Consider the following 17608-nt stretch of genomic DNA (forward strand, 5'->3'; position numbering starts at 1 on the left):
TGAAGTTTGAGAAAGATTAATCTCCCTTTGATTCAGACTTCCATATATGTTTGAGGTTTTCCCATGAAGGTGTTTCAGTTTTCATGTTACATCCTGGCTTAAGGGAATGCTTTGAATGTTTTTTCCAGTTAGTCTGTAAGGGCTTGACTTGGGGGAGCTCACTGATACATAATTCCATCTACACAGGAAACACCATAAAAGTGTCACTAATAAAGCAAAACTGGTGTGGCTCTTTTAATGTCTGACAATTTTCTTACATGTTACAACAGTAATTTTTCTATTCTGTGTGATTCATAGGCTTCAAGGCCAGAAAGGTTGTTTTTGATTATCTAGTCTCATTTCCTGCATAATACAAATTACAGGCTGTCAGCTAGTACATGAGAGACCTCCTCTTTAAGCAGTTTAATGGCTAAGAACCTAGGAAATGTATTTTTAGACTTTCTGAAGCCTGCTCTTCTGACTTGGGTCTCAAGAGTATGCCAACTAGGTAGAGGAGTATAGGCACATTCTTGCCTCCCAAGGTGGATAATTAGCATGACCTAGATATATGTACATTTCTGAGAGTTATATGTACTTATTAAAAGCTATAGGGCTGATATACAGATCTTTTAGGTGTTTTGAAAAGGAAAATATTAATTAAACTTTCATTTTGCTTTTATAACAGTTCAATAAGTGCAGAGCTCTCAAAAACCCATTTCTTTAACATGCCTATTCATTTCAGGGACAACCAAAATGAATAGTCTTGTTAGCAAGGTATAACTCAATCAGCTATTTTAGAACACTGGATAAATACCAAATATATGTGTTTTCCTGGAAGAGAGAATAAATGACACATAATGACACGTGAGTAATTTTTATTACATATTTGTCATTATATAAAGCATTTTAAAACCTGAGATAGAGCTGTTTCTGAGAGGCAAACTGATGAAGTACAGCAGGTTATTTTTACCTGCTTATGTGACTATGTCCTGAATGCAGCTCCATGTATGTATGGTAAATGTGTATATGCTAATAAAAATTGTTGAGTAATTTGTCCTTTAGAATTGTGAATGACTTACTGTGTTTTACTCCATGTATTCAGTACTTTCCAATATTTTCAAAAGGAATACAGGGATTTATCCTCTTCACAGTAGCCTGAGCAGCCCCCTTCTTTGCTCTGGGGAAGTATGTAGCAGTAGAATAACAGTGGGACTCAGGAAGCTTTATGTAATGCTCAGAATATAGATTTGCCATAGATATTTTCCTGTCTCATATAGGATGTCTGGATACATATAACAGTTCTATACAGATAAGTGTGCTGCACAAGAATCTTACAAAATTACTAATTTCCAAGTCTAACTTTGTTGGTCCAATCTTGCACTTAGATATTTTTACATGATTCTTTTCTGAAATATAAATTTTCTTCCAATATTATAATACAGTCACGGACAGTATTCTTATTTGAATAATTCACTGCAGAGAAATATAGAGGCAAAATTCTGCTAAGGACATTAAAAAATATCAGTGCATGATTGACACAGTCACAGCTGAATTTTCTGCATTTGAAGGTGCATAATGCTGTAAGAACTTAGAGGGATACCTGCAAAATTCATGGTTTGCACAAGCATTTGGATAAAATGAAAGCACCAGTTTTACTACTTGCACCACAATGATGTGGGGGTGTTCAGGTAAATGAAGGTTAAATTAAAAAAGAACCTTTTGAAATCTCCCATCACCTTTGTGATGATGTAAACATATACTAGTGTTACAGTTCAATATAACTACAACCAAATGACTCTTCTAAAATTGAAAACTGCATAACATCTAGTCAGTAGTCGCAGTTATCAAATAGCCATTTAAATAAACATCCATTCATAATGCAAATAGCATTGTCAAACAGGCATTTGGCTTTAAAACTAATTTATGCTTTGTTTTGCACAGCTTCAATAGTAAAATCACGACTTGCAAACATAGTTTTCAAAGGTGATTTGCCTGTACAAGACTTTCATGGGGTTTTAAAAAAATTTCTTATGGACTTGGGGAAATGTACCTTGTAAGTACCTGGTGAGACCAAGTGCTTAAGCATAGCCATTAAATGAGAAAATCAAAAGACTAGCTTGTATTACCAGCAAAATGCCTGCAATGCCCTTTTTCTGAGATCAAAAGTACTTATCTGGCACCTTTTTGATATAATTCAGGTTCTTCCTAACAAAGAAACTCAGGTTCAATGAAGTAGGAAATCAAGTAAATTCTTCCTGACTTCTAGTCCTAGGGAGGGATGTTGCTGTTGGTTGGGAGTGGGGTCACTTCAGTACCAATGTAGCTGTCATCAGGAACCTCTCAGGTATTTTTTCAGCTAAAAAATGCTTCAAAAGCAGAATGTTAATGGTCACAGAAAGATATTTAGCTTCCTTTCTTTTAGGTGGATACTCCTGAAAATGGAATAACCATGGCTCACGACATGGAATTCAGGATGGACCTATTAGCTAAGGGTAACTCCAGCAAAAATTTTCCAGACTTATACTCACTTAATGATGAATTTTGCTTTCCAGGCAGACTCCCCTCTGTCTGAAGAACATGCAAAGGCAGATGAAAGGAATTAGACCCAGCTGCTTTTATTTCCTCCCACCCCCAATACAGAGAAGCTACTGAAGTCAATGCTGTGATGCCAACAGTGCCAGGTGTTCTGTGGTAGCCTCTTGTTATCCAAGGTTGCTTCTATACAGCTTTATTAGTTGCCAGTGAATCAGTCCAGATGCTTTCTTTCTTTAAAGAATAAATGTCTACTTTGAGTGGGAAAAAAAAATGCACCAGAACCTCTAAGTCATAGCAGCAAATTACAAAAACTGCCTTTAATGAAATGCAGTGCTGATCAGAAAATTGTTGTAAGTGGGTGCCAACAGAAAAAAACCCTTACCCTGAATATAGCTTTAATGAGGAAGAAAGGACTCCTTTCACTGGAACAAATTAATTCAATAAAAAGATGCAGTCATTTTTGTTTCCTCCCAAGTCTGGAAAAAAACATATCTGGATAACAGGTTGGTATCTATGAACTCCATTAAAAGAATGATGAAGGCAGAATTTCATAGCAAAGCCCACATTCCATGCTCCATACTTGTTTCCTATGACAGTCTTCCCTTGTGCTCCTGAACTTCCCAGTTCATTGCACAATTTCACTGCTCTGCTTAATTGCTCTAGGTGGACCCTGAAGTACATATAGAAAGCTACCTTCAAGCAATTAAGAACATCAGGGTTATAGAAGGCTTTGAAAATCAGGAAAGAGGTACATTAGTAGTATCAGCGCAAATAATATTGTTTAATTAAAAGGGTTTAAAGACGACTGGATAATTCAAATTTCTGTCGTTTCTAAGTACTTCAGCATGTTATTGCCACCAAAGAAAATTCCTGTAAAGAATAGGTTAAAAAATTTGTACACAGCATTCTTATTTCTACAAGAACAATCAATTATGACCTGACTATTTAAATATTTATTTTCATTTCCTTTCCAGGGAGTCTTTCTTGGTAGAAAAATATCATTATGTGCATTTAGAGGGCATAGTCCCCATTTTCAGTTATACCAGTACAATCTTAGAGTGGTCTTCATAAGAGTTCTTCACTTTCATTGGATTTAGTTTTTTGGAAACTGTGAAAAAGTTTAGTCCAGAATTTTGTAATCCTGCATGTAGACAAATCTTAGAGATGTTTGAGAATACTCCTCCTTGCGGCTCTAATTTCTTTCCATTTAGCTGATGAAACTTCACTGAGCATGATTGATTGGATTAATGTTAAAATCAGCTGAGACTTCTGTTCTGAGTGAGATGTACAATAATTTCCAATTACTTTTGATTTTCTTTGAAACAATAGAAATTAGATTCTCTTGGGCTCATTTGTTTAGTTGCTCTTGTAGATTTCAAGGACTGAATTTTATCGCAGGAAGATACATTGCAATCTTAGGGTGAAACTGAAATCTTTAGGGTCACTCTGCTGATGTATTTGGCTTACAAGGAGGTTCAAGGATATTCCAATATCCAAGAAGTACACCTCTCTCAAATACCTGTTTCATTGGAAATGTCTGTGAAATATGTATAAAACTCTCATGGAATTTCACTGTGAAAAAGATACAGAGCACTGCAGCTTTAAATTCTCTTTTTGTATGTACATTTATATATACATTAAAATAAAATTTATTTTAAGGAAGAAATGCTAAGTTTTCCTATTTCTTTATTGCTTACCTGCTGTACCTTTTTTTTACCTCTTCAGAGTGACAGCTTAACTGTTTTCCATCCTCAATAAATCCCCTTGTACTTTTTGGCCTGAAATACCCATCCTTCCTCTTGAAAGAGCTTTAATATTATTTTGAAAGGTTCTCTGTCAACATACCCATCTTCTGGATAAACCTATGCTCAAAGAGCAACCTTGTGTTGAGGAAGCCAAAATCTTAGATATGTACTTCCTCCTACCACAATGTTTACTGGACCCAGCAGAAATCTACACATTTGCAAATACAACATTTTTTTTACATTAAATCCTTCATGGTTACTCATTTATTTTCTGTCTCTAAATCCATAGGAAGTCTATGAAAAACACACACATGTTACATGATAATTTTGAGTGACATCAGAATGATTCAGAACATGGTAAATGCTTTATTTTCATGGTGGTAAGAACTAGAACTCATGATGTGGATTGGATATTACCATATGGCGACTGTTTTAAAAATATGTGTGCTCCCCTTTCTTCAGAAAGTTTTCTTGATATTTGTGTCAGGTCCTTACAATTTGTTTTCATACTGCTGATGAGGAATCAGCCATCTCAGATAGAATTTTGAGTATGTGTGTCTCAAGGAAGACTGCATTTCTGTTTCTGATGTTGATTGGTTTCTTCTGAGCCATGTGCTTCAGATAGAAAACTTCTTCAGCAGTCATGCTCTGCGGCATTTTTTTTCTCCTTAGGAGCTGTTAATTGATCACATTTCAACATAAATTTGAATCTGCAGCTTCAAATGTCAATATTCCAGGGTTGCAGAGTATCACCCACTGAAGTGCAAGGAAATTACTTGCTTCAAAGCATCACAATCAATATCTAGTATATGGTTCATTATGATATTCAACCAAAATTTTAACATATTGACCATACAAATATAAGGACTATATAAATATTTACTGGAACATGTATTTGTAGGCATGGGGGCATGGGTTACACACAAAAAACTTAATTATAATATTTTTGGTGAACAACAGCCTCTATTTAACTATACTTATGAGGTTCTTTAGAAGAAAAGAAGTCATTATAGAAGAGATATGATATGTAGCTACTGCTCTTTGGAGCACTTAGAGGAACTTTATATTTAAAGCTCTTTAATTTATTAAAAAAAGGTAATGCTCATTAAAAATAACCGTAATTTTATAGAAAATATTTTTTAAATACTTATGCTCATAATTTTGCAAATTTTCCAAGACTTTCAAAATGCTTGGGACCTGTTAAATGGAGGATAAACTTTTAAACCTTTGTTGATTTGTTCCTTTTTATCAGTAGAAGAAACTATGGGATTGAGTGGGGAAGCTCAAGTTTATCCATTCTTCTCCTGTAACGTCATCTAGAAACAACTTCAGTTACCCAACACTATCAACCCCATTGTGTGTCAAACCCCTAAATTACCTCACTTCAGTTCTAGCAGGGAGTCTTTCCAATCAGCTGCTATCACCTAGGATATATAACTGTGTGAACAAGTCCAGAGAGTCAAGAATGCCCTCCATCCGTGTTTTGCGCTTCCCAGGCAAAAGCCAACTGCAGCTGAGAAGGCGTAAAACTGATTCCATGTCAACAGGGCACTGGGCCAAAAATAAGGAGCTTTGCTACAGCCCAGGGCTGTAACAAAGCATTTAAAAGCCTCTGGACTGTTGGGGGCTCGGGTCAGGGAAGGCTGGGGGATGGCTGTCTCTCAGGCCCACTTTGAAGCAGCACACACCAAAGCAGATGAGGAGAGGACAGGCTTTTCAATGATCCGCAAAAGATCAGAGAGTGCAAGAACCCAAGACCACTTTAGTTCTTCGAAACCAGAGCAAAAATGAAAGTCATCGCAGTAAGATGAATTTGTGGTGGCAGGAAGGTTAATGACTGAACTCCACACAGTTTGGTGTTAGGGGAGGTTACTGGCACAAGGTAAGATTTGTATTGCCTGACACAAGCACTACGTAATTACTTAGCTATAACATACCACTTTTATGCTCATGATTGTTTAAGGATTTATTTAAATTGCTTTTATTTTTCAGTGCTCTATTTTTCCAGTCGTCAAATGAATTGTGTGATTGACAATTAACAAATTAGTGGCATCACTTTGGCGTTACAGATATTGTATGATAGCTTGTGCAATAAAAAACTTGCTCTCCTTTGTCAAGGAAGTTGGCAGATACCTAAATTGCCATTCTGAAGTCCTTCTTCAGCATTTATACACAGTATAGCAAATAGCATCACATCAAAAGCCTGCAATCTAATACAATAAATTGCAGTTGTACTACCAATCTTTTGGTAGAAACACTTATTGCTCAGCTAGCTAACATTTAATAGTTTGTTACGAACCTGAGCGACTCACGTACAATTTAAAGCTGCACATAATTTCTAAAATAATAGAACAGGAGTATGAACATAGTATTTAGGTATAGAATGAGTAATATACGTAGTCAAAAGTATGATAATTACATAGAAATAAACTATAGGTAAAAATATGTATAGGCTTAAGAGAACTGCAGTATAAAAAATGAAGTAATACATGTCACTGTTATAGTTTCTGAATTATAAATTTCTTTCATTGCTCACCAAAAGAATACTAAAAGGAGGGGATGGGATTTTTTTTTTTTAATAAAGAAATGGAGTGTTTTACATTAGTTGCTGTGTAAATTTAGTTGTATTACTATTCATCACAAAATAATTCTTCATTACTTTGATGAGATAAGGCCTATAGGTGGAAATGGTGGTTTTATTAGACCACTTCCAACAGTTGGAGAAAACAGACAAAATTTTTTTAGATACAAATTTGTTTGGGGCAAACAAATCTGTCTGTTATGAACAGCAGATTTAAGGTTTGCTTTGAATTTAAAAAATTGTTCTGGGTAGCATTTTCAAGTACTCTAATGAAAATACAAACACCATTTACAAACTTTACCTTGCCTATGTCTTTTCACCATCAGAGCGATGACAACCCTGCTGCTAGATTTCTATACAGCCAGGTTATTTCCAGGGACTGAAAAAGGAATTCCTAAGTATTTCTGAATATATGGCGCTTATCAGAAAATAAACGAATGCCAGTATAACTAAAAGACTGCAGCTCTTCCTAGAATTAGGCATAGCATCTACAAGGATTAATTTGTGGGGAGATTACCCAGAGTATCCCAATTTAGATTTACAATTAAATGACAAACATCAGGGGCGTCATGAGATGGTACTGGATTTAGTATTGCTTGTCCAGTTGGAGAGGCTGCTCGACTCTCCTTCCTCTGTCAACACCAGGTCCCTACCTCGTTAACACCCTGCCCTAATTCTGAAGATATGCTGATATTTTTTTTTTTTTCCTTTTCCAGTACCCCAAAGAATATCTACACAATTAAAGGAGATGGTGATGCTTCAGCATTTTATACTCAGGACAAATTACATTGTAAAGCTTCTTAAAAGTGTTTTATTGCTTATATTTCCAAAATAAGATTAATTCACTCTGAATTTTGCAATTACTGACCTTGCATACCTCTTAAGGAATGGAACTTGTAACGAAGCTGTTTCCTCTTTTTTCCCTTCACTCCTTTCCATCACCCTCCTAATTTTTCATATTGTCATGTGTTACGAATGTGTGCTATCACAACTGTTTCAAGGCCACATGTTTCAATAGCTGATATTAATAAATTTTCAGGATAGTCAACCAAATGAGGCTGTTTTTTGCTGGTTGAGGATATGGTGCAATATTGAGGGATATTTTCTGTTACAAGCAACTGGAGTGGTACACGTATAAATCCTTTCCATCCATTTGAACAAATATACACCATTATATGTGCAGAAATATTGTGATTCTCAAAATACAGTAATGATTATTTCTATATTAACTGAAAAAATCTAATAAAAATTAAAATATGAAAAGAAAAATGTAGTCAAATGATTAGATGACTGGTAATTGGTGTATAAATTATGTTACATGGCACATTATTGAACACTAAATGTAACTAATATATACAAGGTAATTTTTTGGTGAATATAGTTGTTAAACCTTTAAAAATAAAAATATAAATGTCTAAATGTTGCACAATACTTGAAAAGTTTCTGTTTTGCTAAAAATCTGCTCTCCAGATCAGCTACTACTAATAATAAATATTCATAATGTTTATATTTTAATCCTTTCACACAAAAAGCCCCTTTGGTGTCGTACACACTACATCATTTATTCATTTATACAGAACAATCTAGAAAAATAATTCTGCATTATTAATAAAAATTATCTATAATGTCAAGGTTCAGTTAATATGAAATGTCATTTTAAGGTAACTGCAGCCAGGATATCTACTGATTACGAATAAGATAGTAATAAAAATAATAAGGAAGTCATACATACTAGGTATGATTAAGAAAAACAAAAGGATACTCCAAACAAAATGAAATGATCCTATAAAATGCAGAAATCAGCAGATTGTTTTTCATACTTGCTTAAAACCTTTTGCTCAACAAGAAGATGTAGAGTTCCAGGACACACACAACCCTTTAAATGGTATCCCGCCTATACAAGTACAGAGTCTTTCCAGGGGGTCTGATATGAGGAGGAGTGAGACACTACAGATTTGTATTTACAGTCTTTGCATCACATGAGCTTTCTAGGTATGGAAACACTAAATCAGCCAAGACACCAGCAAACCTGGAAGTTTGTTTCTAATTTAACTAGTTAGTTTAACTATTTGCAGCTATGACCATGCAAATTTGATTTCTGATATATACAAAGAATACGCACCCCCTGACAAATGCTTAAGATGAATAAAACTGTATTATTCATCACAAGTAACAGGATTAAATGGGGTTTTAATGACCAGCTTCTTATCATAAAAATATATTTACACAATGCCTGTGAACAAGTGTCCTTGTAGCAAAACCTGGTGTTTATACATACAGGAGAAAAATCGTGCCCCTACTGCATTGTGTCCTCTGGGAGAAGGGAAGTAAACATGGCTGGCATTCTTTACATAAAGAAACAAAAAGAATAAAAAAAAATCTGAAAGAAACCCCACACTTCTCTTTGGCTTTTATTCTTCCTCATTCCTTTGTCCAATTCTTATCTCGGATATGCTCAAAGTGATTAATATACAAGAAAACTCTCAGAGCAAAGACTTGCTAAAGTTAGTGCTATTCCCATTTAGAACATACATCAAGCTGTGGACTGAACCTGGACAGATTATCTCCAGAGAGTCTCTACTGAACAACATCACACTTTTTTTTCTGTGTCTGGTGGTTCAGACTACAACTCTTTCAGAACAGAACAAGGCATACCTCAAAATATGGCTGTTATTTCATCCTGAACACTTCCTGTAACTGTAGCCTCTTTTATCACTGCCAAAGCTTTACATCTCTCACAAAACCAGGAGACAAACTTTGAAAATGGCCAGCCTTTAGGTACTTTAGGATAATTCTCCTTACCTTGATATCCATGAAATATTTACTGTAAGAATATACCTACCTCATGTTATCAGTGCAAAAATTTTACATTTACTTGCATTATTTATACATACATTAAAGTATACTGAGGGCATTAAAAAGAAAGAAAATCATGTAATACCTTTACTTTTACCTATGGATTTGGTGAAATGGTTCCATGAAGAAAGCATTTCCAGACAAAAAGAGAATAAAGAAGAGGAGAGAAACAACAGTAAGAGTCATGAGTACATGTAAATGCAATAGTACCTGAACATGAAGAGACAAAGTATAAGGTAAGTGCCTGAAGACAAATGGAGATGCAATCAGTGTCATAGTAGGGATTTAGTTTATTTCTTCCCAATCATGTACATGCAGAGAAACACAGAAATAACCCATGCTTAGATAAGAAAGACTGCCACAAAAGTAACATGGACAATGGTTAGGAGGAAAAAAATCACTGGTTTTGTTAGGTAGCAAAATTGTACTCTCAGCATTCCAGAAGCCAGAAGCAGGTGCTTTCTGCACAATTCCAATCAGCCATGCATTAATGCAAATGGACTCTTCAATGTGTACAATGTGACAAGAGGAGTATCTTCTTTCAGGAGCTATCTGAAGAGAGGCCTTGCACTTTGTTTATCTTTTACAGAATCACCCATAATTGTATTTTCTGATAAATACATGAAATTTTCTTAATAACTTTCTTATTTCTCTCACCTCTTTTTAGTTATTGTACTGCAAGAGGGGGAGTTGAGGAGGCAGGAAGGACAAAAGCTTATGGAGCAAACAAAAAAACCAAAAAATGAGATAAGAAAAAGATGTGACTAAAACCATGTGTTTCTTTGCAGCCAAAGACAGCTTTCAAGCATTTGCCCATCAGTTGCAGTGATGGATTCAAAGCAGCTACAGAACAAGAAGAAACAATGAAAGCAGAGTGGAAAAGGAACAGAGCCCATACCTTGGTCGCCCATCATCAGGTGCGCCAGACCTTGAAGGGAAACAAGAGCACAGTCAGCAATGAACAAGGGAGCACGGGAAGGTGGTGTTGTCACACTGACAAAAATGTTTTGTGACAGGCATCTGTTTCCTATGAGATGTCTGTATCACAGAGGGAAATCAAAGAGCATTTTTCAACCACTGGTTGGAATGCTTTGGGCTACGAGTAACAGAACTGCAATTCAAACACTGGGTGCTGGTTTATTGTGTATTTTTTTTTTTTCTGTGCAGTATTTGCAATGACAGAAAATAATAAAATGCTTTCAAATTCAACCAATTCCTTTAATAATCCATCTGTCTTTATCATATTTTGATTATATCGCTTTGAACACTTTGCTGGGAGGACTTCCTGTCCTCTACATGTGAAATGATGTTGAAACCCTGGAGAAGTTTAAACCTGAAAAATGGGCTGGGTCTGATCTTTTTCCCCTCATAAAAATGAGCATTTCAGGTAATTAAATAGAATGTCTTCATCACATTGAAATGATAATGCAAAGGATGTCTCCTTATTTGTGTGAAATGTGACAGTAGAATGAATTTGTTCCAGAGAAGGCAAATTATTACATATGCAATATAAAATACATAGTAATAAAGAAAATTTAAGAGACAGCTATTGCAACTACTTCATAAATCTGTGAGAAATAGATTTTGCTTTATACTTGTATTGTGAGATGAAATCCCATCATACCAGAATAGGTCTAGTGACATTTCAAAGCAGATGTCCATAATGATAATCACTCATCCAGAGCCAAATTTTGTTACTCTTTAAGGAAAAATATTCAGCTTTTTTAATTCACAATAATAAAATGATACTTATATCTCACTGAGTATAATGTGATGCAGGGAGAATATTTTTTCTAGATATATGAGGGTTTTTCACTTTTTATGTCTGACTTAAAAAACAGGCTTATTCTTGTTGAAATTAGCTGTCTTAGGATCCATTTCAGAACTTATTAATTGTTCATGTGTTAAATGTGCTCCTCTTCTTAAAAAGCCATACATTATTTTCTTAATTGCAATTAATTAAATTAATTCACACAAAGAAGGTGAGCAATCAAATATCCTTCTCTTTATTGGAAAGCAGACTTCCTAGAGAGAGAGTTTCTATGATTTCTAATTCACAAAGAAAATTAGGTGCACAAATGACTCACACTACTTGGGGGTAGTTCAAAGACAATACTCCCGACTGCAATCAGTCTGAAAGGATTCGTCTCTTATCAGTTCCAAATCTCAAGTGATGCTCCAAGTAGACTAACAATGGTTTTGCTGAATTATTGCTTTTTAAAATCACCCGTTTTGGATGTGTAGTTAAACTGAAGGGCCTGATGTGCCTCATCTCTTGTGCAATAAATTGTGTTTCCAAATACAGTGCTCTGCAGCTGGTGGGATTACCTGGGGCTCACAGCAATGCAAACGAAAACTGACTGTGATCCTGAAGGGATGCCTGCATCAGCATTGCTTGGGAAACATCACACAGCTGTATTGGCAGTTTGCAGCATGTGAAAGAGAATAGAAATGCTTTCATGGGTGTTCTTTCTCTGTAAATGTTGCTGCAAGAGAGGCTTGCTGGATAGAGCATAAAGACCAGGTGATATTTTTTTAATTCATTCTTTTAGTGCTGGGTGTCCTTGCTTAGATCCCCTGCTACACTGCCTTTTGGAAGTATCAGTCTCTTCCTGTGATTGATTAATTAGTCTTTTGGGTTTTAACTTTTGTTGTTGGCAACTATAGCAAGAAATCTGAGAGTTTTGACTTGACCCTAACTGTATTTGATAGAGGAAAATTGAAACCAGTTGAACATTGCAACATGCATTTTCTTTAATGAAACAGTGACTTTTCAGCCACTACTTTAGGTGAGCTCTTTCAGCTCTTAGAAGGTGTGAAAAAAATCACTGTCCTGTCTCCCGGGGGTATGCAAAGAAGGTGATCTCTTACTAGCTCACATTTACATATGAACTTTGTAGCTATAGGAACCTAAACAAAAGTCCAGCTTCAGATTATCACTGCTTGATAGCTACTATTTTTGTTAAAATGATACATGAAATTGGTCAGTTGCAAACAGATGACTCTTACATAATTTGAAGAAAAAAAATGTAAATAGCAGAAGTGCCTCTTGAAATCATCATAAAAACTACTTGAATTTTAAGAGTCATTTACAGTGTTGTTCAATGAAAAAAGGCAGTCAAGTGAATGTAAAAGATATACAGTGCTCAAACCAAACATCTACCAATTAAAAAATTTGGTACTACTCCTCAAGACACTGTATTTTGTTTGACTCTTTATGCTATTTTATTTGCAAGCATTAAGGCCACCTATACTTCCTTGCTAAAGGCACATAATGATACTTACCTTATTTTCTATTTTTGCAATCTATGGATGAAGGCTATGGAAGAGTGAAGAATTATTAGTACTGTACCTGATCATTCCACAGAGTGCTTTAAAATTATACAGGTAAATCAGCAACCACTGCTAGATTTGCAAAATGAAAGTCTGCTTGTAATAGAGAATACCACAACAAATAGACCTGGGAAGTTTTTTCCTTAAGTAGCCGCATATAGGCATCCCATACATTGAAAATACTCATTTGTGCACCATTGCTTCAATTTCTTTGTGAATTAGGAATTCAAGATTTAGAAGGAATCCCTCCTGTGTAATCCACCCCAACCCTCTCCTGAACTTGGCTCTGAGAGGAGAGAGTTAAGGGGCACAGGGTGGATAGTGGAAGGGGAAATGAAGATATCATTATAGTTTGGTGTGTAAGTTCCATGCAGAGCACAGGCCAAAACAAAATTTAAACATGATAAACCTGCAGTGAAGGTATTAAAGTCTAGTACAACTACAGTAAAATGAATAAACAGCAGCCTTTTTTACCAGCAGTATATACAAAATTTAATACTACATATTTCTGTCTGCTTATGTCACCTAATTTACAGATATGCTCACATATCACAGAGATCAAAGACGAAAAATTTTAGCTCAGTTTTCAAGTTGTGCTTTGGATACACCATTCTGTGCTTCCATTCTTTACATATTCATGCTTTGTAACTTTAATGTATGCATAAGTACCCAAACCTGTGTTGGAATAAATTTAAGGTTGCAATTTGAAGAATTAGATTCAGGTAAAGTCTGGATTAACTGTTATCCAGGTTTTATCTTGTACTGCTGTGCATAAATGAATATGTGAAATGCAATTGAACCTCCTTATCTAGTTGTACTGAACCTAATTCAAATTTTGAGACTCATGTTGACACCACTAAGAGTTTTATGCACAGATCAAATGCAAGATTAGGTAGTTATTTCTAGGCTTTTGTGTTTTTCAGCTAGAATTTCTACCCCAGTGTTGTTGAATACATTTTTATCTCACAATGAAAATGAAATTTTATTGACGTGTACGAGCATGAAAGTGCACACAAGTAAAGCACCAGAATTGTTTGAATTTTCTTTCTCCTTGGGATAACATACATATTAATAAAATTGCACAGCATCATCTATGTGTAAAACCTGAGCACCTATCTTCATCCTTGAATACAGCAGCATAGAGGAATGAAGCACCAGCACTTCTAGGCTTGAGAAAACCACCTCAGAACAGGCAGGCAGTGGCCCATGGTGGCTTGAAACCTGAATGAACTCAGGCCCCAGAGTGGCTCACATGAGCACCCTGGGTCAGAGTCATTCCAGGGCAGTCACTTTGCATGTGAGTTACTTTATGAAGCCCTTGCTTTTAAAATAGTTTTTAAAATATTGGAAGGAAGTAAAATGAAAGCAATTTTTCAGTTTAGATAGGTAAACTATTTTTTTTTTCCAATAGATAATCATTTATCCAGCAAAGATTCACCCCAGAGAGACTTTTAAAAACATTTGTACATAAAAAAGCACCTGCACTTTTCGGCTTAAAAGCAAAAAGGCTTTAAAACTATCATATACTTGCATGTTTTACCAGCTAATAGACTTACTTACCACTGCTCAGGATAGATGGCATTGTGCCTTAGTTTCCACTGCCCTATGCCATACTTTCTTTAAAGGGATTTAATTACATACCAACATAATTATTAAAATCACATGCTTCCTCTTTCACAATGTCCAAAAGGCAAGTGCATTATGCTAAAAAGTTAGACAGAAAACCTTTTTTCCTAAAGCTTTGTGCTGTAAAGGATGTAATAGTAAGCAAGGTTTGTGGTATTAAAGAGAAAAGCGCTTTCCATTTTCCTAAGCAATTAAAAGATGTGAATTTAACATGCATTACTATCTTATTGGGAGGATTTAGGCTCCACATTGATGAGACAAATAGTTTCTTGAAGTGTTTTTCATACAGAACATGAGAAGAAATCGGTCCTGCAAACCTCCAGAAAGATTTTGGATATGATATCAGTCATACAAGTACAAATCCTTTTGTTTCAGTGGGGATATTCTGGAATTAGAGCAAAAAGCCAAGGAGCTTTGCTTGAGTTCTGTATGAAAAAAGAAATCACATTTATTTAATAAACTTTTCTGCCTTTATGGGGGAAAAAATACAACTTACCGTACTGACTGGTATGTGTACTTTTGTAACATTAAGCAGAAGGAGAAAAAACCCCACTGAACAGAAGGGAAAAACAAGAGCTTAGGAAAATAAGGTAGAAAGCACCCACCTTCCACATAGTTGTCTTCTGTAAGCACATAACAGGGAAGGAGAGAAAAGGAAAACATTCATTAAGCAGCATGCAGACTGGAACTTGCCATTGCATGTCTTTATCATGCAAGGCATCAAACACAACATGCAAGTGCTCCATTGCTACAATCCAGAGGGAAAAACAAAAGCACCAGGGAAGCAGTGTTTCCTCTACTTAACAAAATGCATGTGATATGAAACAAAACAATACTCTTTCCAAAGTGCAAAAAATTGTACAGGATTTACTGCAGCTCTTTGTACATGCAATTTTTTTATTATTGTTAGTTATTAATCAGAGGCTCTTCTTGTAAGACTTTTGTAACTATATTTTAAAGCCACCAGTCATTTGTGATAGGGATTCTAAGTTCATTTGGTTCTACTTTCCCATTCTGAATTCTCCTGGATGATGAAGTAGATGATTTTAAAGTTAAGAAAACTTAAATTCTTGAATATGCTGTGAAGATGTTACCACAGGCAGCATGGCTGATCCTGCAGTCATTAGTGAGGCACTCTGGTCATTGGGTCAAATCTCCAAATCCAGCAGGGAAAAAAATGGCGCTTAAACTGGGTGGAATAACTCAGAATTGTTGGATCATGTCCTACAGAATTGGTCAGCATAAGAAACTTGCACACTGTAAAAAATCAATTCTCTGCCTGGTACAGCCAGCAAAGGCCACAGCAGTGCCAAGGATGGGTTCTGCCCCCAGATTATAACAAAAGGAATTTTGCCTAAGGAAAATTTCACAAAGGAAAGGCTGCCATCAACAAGCAAAATTTGTTCTTTCATCCCCAACCCAGCCATCAATATGGGGCAGAAGAAAGAAGGTTCTCCCAAAGCTTACAAAGCAAAAGGGGACTAAAAATTGCTAATGAAGTGGACAGAATTTAAAGCTGAGAAAGAGGCTTGGTGTCCCAACACTCATGTTAGCATCTATAGTCCTCAACTACTCCACTGGGAAGGTGATTCTGAGGGAGTATTTCTCTGCTACCCATTATGATCATGACTGAGGAGAGGATAGGAGAGAGAAAATGGGAGAGGTAAAATAATGAAGGAAAACCATCACAGAAGTCAAGGAGATGGACGGTGTGGAACCAACGAAGAGACGGGGAAGGGCGACAACACAGCAGTCTGACTGCCTGGGAAACCCCTTGCTGCAGTTTATGTTTTCTCCTCCAATGCTTCCCGGGGAGGAAGCACACAGAAGCCAGTGCAAACTGAGGGCCAGTTCTGCAATTATGGGTCATTTTGCATGGAGTCATCCCATAGGAATAAAGCCTTTTCATGTAACCATGAAACTAAACTAATTTTGATATATTGTAATCCAATAAAAGAATAAGAAAATGAGTTACACAGAACTGGGCTTAATGATATTTTTAAGCACAGTCATTTCCTCCCAGAATGTGTCACTTGTCATAGTGAAAAGCCTTTATAAGTCAATTCCAGGAGGCACTGAAAAAGGTCATCAAAACTAGACAGTATTCCAACAAATAATTTGAAAATCTTACCACTTTAAAAATAATAAATGCTATAAATGATGAATAATAGGGGTTTAAGTTTCTCAGTTTTTAATTCTACAGTTAAGATATTATAATTCACCTTTTCCATTCACACACCCTAAATCAAGAAATAGAATAAAATTCACTGAGAAAATGCAGAACACCCAGTTTCACAAGATACAGATGTTATGTTCTATACACAACGTAAATTAGGGTGATGTTTGGGCTATTAGAAATAGCAGCTCTTAGCAAAACTTTTCTGGAAAAGCCTTCTACCTTTAACCGCATACAGTAATTTCCTTCCTTTAAGTAAAAAAAAAAACCAAACACCCAAACTCAATGAAAAATGAATTAGTTATTTCAGTTGTAGTATAACTGCAGGCTCTTTCATCTAATTCTGGTTATCACAGTGTTGATATATTGCAATATCAACACTGTCATGGCGTCCTTTTTGGTGGCCATGCTTAGCTTAACATGATTTTTTAAAACCAGCGTATAAACTTGCTGACAGGCCTGTTCAGTTCCTCATGATGTCAGAGTCAAAGAAAAGGGTTCTGAAAATGACATCATAGGCAGCATTAGATGGTTAAACTCATTTGGCTACAGGGTTTAGCATATTTTGTTTTCTATCATGAGTAAAAATTCTATCTTAGCAATAATTGGTATGCCTCTTTTGATGACTTTCACCAGAAAGATTCATACTAGCTGAGCAGCTTCCCCTAAATGTCTGATTGATTAAACTTTTAAGTGATAGCAAGTTAAGCTGTCAAAACATTTTGAATTAAATAAAATGGAAAAAAGTCGAATTCCTACTCTGTGAATTAACAGTGT

The 17608-nt window shown here is 35.7% G+C and overlaps 1 protein-coding gene across 1 annotated transcript in view; it reads right to left on the reverse strand.

Annotated features, from left to right (window-relative positions):
- The window catches only part of NRXN1 (neurexin 1), a 516697-nt gene that overhangs the window by 421430 nt on the left and 77659 nt on the right, over positions 1–17608 (reverse strand). The window contains exons 3-5 of the mRNA XM_042051442.1: positions 15261–15278; positions 10595–10624; positions 9782–9793 (exon numbers count right to left, since the gene is read on the reverse strand). Coding sequence (XP_041907376.1) covers positions 9782–9793; positions 10595–10624; positions 15261–15278 — 60 coding nt within the window. The remainder of the gene's footprint in view (positions 1–9781; positions 9794–10594; positions 10625–15260; positions 15279–17608) is intronic.

This window comes from Corvus kubaryi, unplaced genomic scaffold (assembly GCF_017639235.1).
Source record: "Corvus kubaryi isolate FWS band 111438036 unplaced genomic scaffold, C.kubaryi_AGA036_p1.0 76, whole genome shotgun sequence".
Lineage (NCBI taxonomy): Eukaryota > Metazoa > Chordata > Aves > Passeriformes > Corvidae > Corvus > Corvus kubaryi.